The 7,621-nt window shown below is 37.8% G+C and overlaps 1 protein-coding gene across 3 annotated transcripts; it reads left to right on the forward strand.

The window, feature by feature from the left end:
- The first annotated feature begins 371 nt into the window (after positions 1–371).
- LOC136343694 (putative cyclin-dependent serine/threonine-protein kinase DDB_G0272797/DDB_G0274007) lies at positions 372–7,180 on the forward strand. Of its 3 annotated transcripts, none has more exons than XM_066290584.1 (4): positions 372–511; positions 5,034–5,144; positions 5,195–5,648; positions 5,698–7,177. In XM_066290584.1, the coding sequence occupies exons 1-4, from the start codon at positions 500–502 to the stop codon at positions 6,051–6,053; spliced, it is 933 nt and encodes a 310-aa protein (XP_066146681.1). In that variant the 5' UTR covers positions 372–499; the 3' UTR covers positions 6,054–7,177. The 3 variants fall into 3 exon arrangements, with proteins under 3 accessions (XP_066146681.1, XP_066146683.1, XP_066146682.1); XM_066290586.1 differs by having other exon boundaries at positions 485–574; positions 5,698–7,179; XM_066290585.1 differs by lacking the exon at positions 372–511 and adding an exon at positions 3,669–4,644 and having other exon boundaries at positions 5,698–7,180.
- Positions 7,181–7,621: the final 441 nt, after the last annotated feature.

The following is a 7,621-nucleotide window of genomic DNA, read 5'->3' on the forward strand; positions in this document are numbered from 1 at the left end:
TAAATAATAGAAGTTTTTTATCGAAGGGTCTTGCACCATAACTCTTCCTTAATGGAATCATTACACTTAATGGAAATGCTTCTTATGCATGCATGGCAAGCTTCTCACCGTTGTAAGGCATTAATCAGACCAATTAACATTTTGTTAAGCTCCATTGTAGTGCGTGTGTAAGTGGACGTTGACCATTGATGCTTTAACAGCCTTTCGAACATTAGCAGGAACAATACAGGAAAAGAGAAAAAATTAACCTACTTCTTAACGACTTTTTTCCGGCACTTTAATTCGTTCCTCATGGAGGTGTAAATGTAATATGACATCACCATCACCATCACACCTGTTTATACCACCCGAGTTCTTGGCAAGGTAGGGCAAACGATGACTATGCCAAAGCTCACACCGTCCACCTTCACCTTGCGAAAGCTCTTAAATTGGGCGCTGGACACTTCGTTCACCAATTCATTTGCTACACTCACTCTTCTTGTTTCGAGGTTTACTCCTAATGCTGATGGCGGTAAGTTTAGTGGATTAGGAAGTGTTTTTGCCGGTTTTTTGTGTGGGTGACGTGAAATCAAAGGTAGTAACGGCCGTTTTGGATCAAGTGGAAGCAGATTGGTGACGTACAGATAATTTTCTTTGCTGATACAAAGGGCATTTTGTGATTTGGTTTTGTAAAGGGGAACCACACTTAAATGTTGTAATATGCAGTGACGTAATTCACTTCTCCATAGGGGTAGAATTTATTCTTTGGCTGAGGAACCGCGGAAAAAGCGCGACTGATTTTATTCCAATTGGTCTGAATCTCGTTCAGGCTGCCGAGAAAATTTACAGTTATTATGACATTTAAAGATAAAAAAATATTTTGAGATTTTGAGCGACACTTCCTTCGCCATTTTGTCAAGAAACGTGGTATCGCAAGAGGTCTTTCTTACATTTTAGAGGAGATTTTATTGTTTTGCTAAAAAAGAGTGTCACGGGTCTCTGCGAGTATTCGTTTTAATTTGTCAAATCCGATGGTTGACTTAGATTTCAAGGTTTCAAGAGAGTTCACAGCCATCGCCAATCGCCAGGATCGAATAAAAAGCGGAGCTCAACCAATATTTAAAACAGATATTTGTAATTATGAAGTTATTGAGTTTTAGACCATTGAAGGCATCCCTCTGACGAGCCATATTGGATGAAAATATGACTTCATGTCGATAGTTTTTCTGAAAGTTCCCGGAGTAAGTTGCATGCTCCCCCCAACGCGAGTATGTTTATCAGTTGTTCAAAATTTTTAGTTTCGAAACACATAATTCTAGGAGCAAAATTTTTGCTCATTGTAAGTACAGTGAAAGTTGCGAATAACGGTGTCGGTTATAACGACAAGTCGCGTATAGCGACGGAAATTCGACCGTTTGGTTGAATTTGCATTGACCCCAATGTAAAAAAGTCGCTTTTAACGTCCGCAAAAAAGACATTTTAGGTGCATTCGTTGCCCGGTATAACAATGCTACGGGATATAGTATAGTAATTGTAGTATAAAGTCGACACCGCCGGCATTATTTGAAAGGTCATTCAAAGACTGACCGACGTTTTTAAAAAGCTCCGCTTTTAGAGGCTTTATAGACAAATCCGAGAAAATGTGTTTTTAATATGCATATTTGACACACCTATATGTATACGGTCGTGTTTTTTTGTTTGACTGGATTTGTATTTAAAACTGCTAAAACACTGATTTTTTTAATAAGTTTCGGTCTTTTTCGCGGACTATCTAATGGAATGCGTTATATTGCAATTAGTATGAATACATGAAAAATCAGTTTCTTTGAGTCATTTATTGGCACCAAGCAACTAGAACTAGTTTCAAGTGTCCAATTTTCATTTATGTTTTGCGTCGGTAAATGGCTCGAACTATACATGTGTTCAGGCGAACCCTGGACATAGGAGCTTAACATGGAAAATCGGTTTTTATTTTTTTGCGTCTACACGGATTATCCAATCGAAAAACTTTTACATGGAGGTTAGAATGTTCAAAACCGGCCAACATCCCGCAAATTTTTCGATGTTCTAATAGGAACCGTTTTGGCTCAAACCGCTTCCAAGTTTCGAAAATTTGAGTGTCCCGCGTAACCGTTCGACGTCACTGTCGGCCAGAGTCAAGACTTAGTGTTTGTTTAATTACGACCTTGACTTTGACCAATCGTGGTCTCGAACGGTTGCGCGGGACATTTAAACTTTTGAAATTTGGAGGCGTTTTGAGCAAAAACGGCCCAAATTAGAAAATTGGAAAAATTGCGGAATGATGGTCGGTCTTCAGTACTCTGATCGCTATATAAAAGTTTTTCAATTGGAGAATCCGTTCTGGCGCAAAAAAATAAAAACCTATATCCTGTGTTAATCTTCTATGTCCAGGATTCCCCTGGATACCCGGTATATGCAAATTAGAGGTTGTATTGATTGTAGTTATTCAGTTGGTTCGTGTTATTGCAATTTCGTTGTGTTTTGATAAATTACTTCACTTCGAAGAATCGTGAAAACATCAAGAATGCGTTTAATGAAAATTTGTTGCTAAAGCAAAAATTTAAGTTATCCATTATTGGGATATTGATTAGGCACTAGTGGTTTGAAAGGGAAAAAAGTAAAGGATCAGCAATCAGTAGCCCACTACTACATGCAAAAGCGGAACAGTCTCCCAAAATAATGAATAAAGTGCCGGAATATAAATATTTAAAACGTAGGATTAAACGCGTCTAGCAAAGAGATAACGTATATAGCAAAAATTAGTGGTAAAGCTGTTAGTGTACCACATGCAGTGACAAAAGCTGCTTTAAAACTCTGTGGCTAGAAATTCGAAAAAAATAACCAAAATGACGAGATTTTGAATTCAGATGAAACAGGCCCCATTTTCTAAAGACTGGGGCACTGAATAAAAAAAAGAAAACTTTTTGGTTTTTAAAAACAAAGAGCGTGCTATTAAATTTCAGTATACAATATCAATGATTTTTAAAGCATGAAACAGGATACTATCCCGACCAATCACGAATTGGGTTAGACATGCAGATTTAAAACTCGCCCCAGTAGTTGACGATGTTGAAGAGGAGGAAGATCGGCCTTTAGTCGAGGTAGCAAGAAAGATATATAATGATTTTGAAAAAGAAGATGATGTGCTCCTTGCCATGATCGAACATATTGTCGGATGAATTACGGAGTAATTTAGTAAAAGTTGATATTTACTTAGAAATAAACGGTGCTTTATCCGACGAGCAAATTGCAGACGAAGTGTTCTCCATTCGAAATATCCGAGAAAGTCATAGAGACCTCGAGGATGGTGAGGATTTTAAGCCACCATCAATTGTAGAAGCTGTAAAAACCCTGAAGAATTATATGCTATGCAGTTATTGCGTGAATGAAATCAGTTTCATAAAGAAAAAAAATTAATTCATTTGTTTTAATTTACATTGCAAAAACTAAACAAATATTTGAATAAATAATGTGTTTTTGTCATACATAGATAAATATAAATAAGTTAGAAGTCAAATTAAATTATTTATGTTTTATTATTTTTCTGTTATTGAATTAATTTTTTTTAATATATTCATGTGTTTCTTTCATGTTTCTTTAATCATGAAAAAAAACAATTCTCGATGTAATAGCGACCGGATGTAATGACCGTTTTTACTCGGTCCCCTCGCCGTTGTTATATTCGACTTTCACTGTAAATACATTTGTCTAATTCCACTGAAAATATAATCCAAATTCCATAGATTGCTTAAAAGTTTTCAACACGCTGCGCAAAAATTTTTAAAGGGTAATTTAAGCCCTGAAAATCTGAGATTTCTAAATTAATGACTTTGCTGGTTTGATTCTTGGCCATCTATCGTGCCTACCTGGCTCCAATACCGGCGAAAAACTCGAGATAAATTCGATTTTTTACCAAAAATTCTCAGATCAGCACCAAAACATCATAGATCTGTTCAGAGTTCAGCAAGTTTTTGAAATTTTCTATTGTGCAAATTCACGATTATAAACCAGTGATTTTTGGTCATTGAAACCACTTGTTTGTGGCTTAGATTTGGTAGGAGTAGAGCTTTGAGGCACTCAGTAGACCACCACAAGATGGGAATAGTATTTAGAAGGAAGTTAAGTTTTGAGATGAAGCGAATTTTTTTTAAGTTTAGTAAATTTCTACTTAAAAATAAAAAAAAAACGGAAATGAGCTTAAAAATAATGCGGATCCGATGGCTGAACGTAAACCGGATAATTCGCATATTACATGCGCAATCGAAATCATCTTGATTGTTTCTTCGTACCGACTTCAATCACTATAATTTCTTACACAATCAGATAGTAGGCATGATCACATTACAGGACCAGTCCAATTGAGAAAGTCGAATAATTGTGGTGATTAAGCATTTATTTAGATAAAAATCCAAAATTTCATCGGATGTTCTATTAAGGCGAACTTCTGACTTTAATAGGTTTCCCGTCGATCCGGTGTTGAGAGAGTAAAAGTCTCTTTAAATTCATCGCATGAAGGACGATAATTCACATGAATTGATGAAAGAAAGGTGCGATGTTTTGCTAAATGCCGGAAACGCAAAGTTTTGTTCCAGCTCAGTGGGTTCTTTGAACAAAACGTTTCAATGATTCATAATTATGATACTCGTAAGTGTTTAGATTTTTTTTTGCAATATGTAACAGTTTTGCAACGCAAATGCAGGAGCTTTTACTTTCGCACTGCCTTCGGAGGTGTTTTTGTTTCGGATGGAATCCGCACGACTCTCTAAACAGAAAACTCTCCGTGTCGTTAATTGTGAAAGAAAAGCCTCACAGAGAAAGTTTACTTATATTCATAACAATCATAATTGTACCCGAACTCTGTCTCTGTGTTGTTACACACTTGGGCGGGCCCCTTAGATATGTCGTAATGAATGCCGCCAAAGAATAGCGCAGCCAATTTGTCACACCCGCTGATTTTTCGAACACAAACAAACATTCTTCAGCAATTTATTTCGCCTGCAGAGCAATCTGTAAATATAACTTTGCCCATGCAGATAATGAATTTGGCCCTGATCATATGTCTTGTGACCGTAGTCAGAGCAGCTAGTCCCGAGCGCCAGAAGACTAGTCTTGAAGACATCGAAAGGGACTATAACCCATCGAAAGTGAGTTCAAAACCCATCCTTAAGGAGAAACACTAAAACACTCTTATTAGGCTAACAGGATCTCGGTAGGATCGCCCACAAAGTTTGGGTTTGTACCTCAAAGAACTGCCCCTTCCTACGCAGCTTCCCAGCCCAAGTACCAGTTCAATTCTCAAACCAACTATCAGGTTAACAAGAAAACAACTGCAAAGGCTGCAAAATATATGAGTTACCAACCTCAGCATGCAGCTCAAGGCTTTACTCAGCCGGAATATCAATTACAATACCAACAGCCTTCGCAACAATACCAACAGCCTTCGAAGCAATATCAACAATCTTCACAGCAATACCAGCAGACTTCGCAGCTGTATCAGCAGCCTACCCAGCAGTACGATCAATATGAGAACGTTCAGTATGTGACTGATAACTCTATAAGTCAGCTTAAAAGTCAGCAGCCCCAGTATTACTACGTGCAGCAGTATCCAGCTTCAAGTACTGCCGTGGAGTCTGTCGTTGACCCTAAAGGTACTGCATTCTTGTTAGCGTATTTAAAGTGATAGAGATGAGTTTTTAGGGATGCAATACGTGTATTTCCCCTCCTACTCCTCAGCCAACTCAATAACTACTGACCAGAAGTATCTTCAACAGTACTTGAGTGGAGAAGATGAAGAGCAGCCTCAATTGCCTGCAGTGACGACCACCGTCAAGTACACCAGTGTACCTACTGGTAAAAGTAGCACTAAGAACTACTTCGTCCAAGGTAAAGGATTTCCGTATGAAGCGCCTAAGGTTCAGTACCAGCCCCAGCCTCAGGAGGATGTTGTAATAAAGAGAGAACCTAAGAGTTTGTTGGACTCTTATGTGCCATCGATTGTGCAGCTGCAGTACTTAAAGCAGCAGGGGAAATTAATGAGCTACACCAAATTTTAAGGACAGAAAATTGTTAATTTAGTGGCCAGTTCCGCTTGTTTTTGTCGCCATTTTGTTGTAAAAGCACAGTATTAAGTTGTAAGCATGCTTAAAGAGGCCTATTTATTGTTTGCGTTATGTTAAAAGCACCATTATCGTATAAATATGTGAGATTTATATGTGAAATAAACGTCCTGGAAGGATTGCTTTAGAAGACATAGATGCAGTTAATATTTTAGTGGAGATGCGGGAGTGTAGGCAACACACCGCGCACGTTGCCTTGAAGGGAGGCAGTTCAGAGCTAAAGTAATGAATGGCTAGGTTTGTTTCGGAGGTTTCGCATCTTTAATCGTTTTATATCCCTTAGGGCGAATACATTAATGCCCTGATAGTTTTATCGAGAGGATGTCCACCTAAACGGTGGAGTTCGCCAGTGCGTTATTCCTTTTTCATTATTATTATGGAACTTGTGTTGCTGGTTAATTTACAGGAAGATGTGAAATGTTGGCCCTCCGTGTTAAAAGATCAATATCCAGAGTGTTGGACCAGGCACAGGAACATAATTTACACATAAAATAATTATGAACTATTGGCGCAGTATTAGTAATTTTGTTATTGTCCGTGCAAACTATCGGATGTAATATAACAAGTGCTTTGAAAATTATCTATGAATTGTAGGTCAACATGCGTGAATGAAATTTGGAACGAAAACGTTTTCCTGACCCTAATTGCATGAATGCACATCATGCTAAAATTGATCGATTATGTTCGATGCAGGAGTCCCATTCGGAAGAGAATTTCATGAATCAGATGCGACTTATTCACGACTCTTCAGTACAATTTCCGACTGAGGAGTAGATGTTAGTAGAAATTTATCGCCATAAAATTAATGCCTCATTGCCTGTAGTTGCATTATTACTTGATGGTAAAATTCCACGTTTACAGGGCAAAAAAAATGGTGCGTGTCACATGATCTTTGATCACTTAGTCCTAAAGGTCTCTTTTCTGAAGGTTATTAACTTTGCTTGAGGAGGGTTCAATCGATTTCCACAGCTTTGCTTTAGAATTGAGGGGGCGAAACATAGAGGTCTCTTGGGGCTGAGCAGGATTACTCTAAAGAAATGAATAACTGAAGCTCGCTAGTTGCTCTGTAATATGTTGAGAGTCTCCATATTTCTTTTTTATTTGAAGAAACAGAGGCTTCATTTAGGGACATTTTTGAATTAAATATGTATTTCAGGAATTTCTCTGGTTTGTCTCTGAAATTTGCTTAGAAACACATGATGGCTGCTGCAAATTCATCATTACTCTGTTCATTAAAGAGGTTGTGATAAATTCCGATAATTCAAGGTCTGTAATATTTAAATTTTTCCAATGGAAAACTTATAGAGAACTTTCGTTAATGAGGGCGAGACCATAGAGCGCACAGTGCGTTCAGAATTTGAAGGGGCCAATCATAGAGCTGCGTACCAGCTGAGCATATTAATATTAATTAATATCCAACCTTTTTCATGGAAAAATTTTTCACAGGGTTTTCGCTAATGAAATCGCTCCTCAATTTGAGCAAGAAACATCTCGACCATCAGGGT

This window comes from Euwallacea fornicatus, chromosome 15 (assembly GCF_040115645.1).
Source record: "Euwallacea fornicatus isolate EFF26 chromosome 15, ASM4011564v1, whole genome shotgun sequence".
Taxonomy (NCBI): domain Eukaryota; kingdom Metazoa; phylum Arthropoda; class Insecta; order Coleoptera; family Curculionidae; genus Euwallacea; species Euwallacea fornicatus.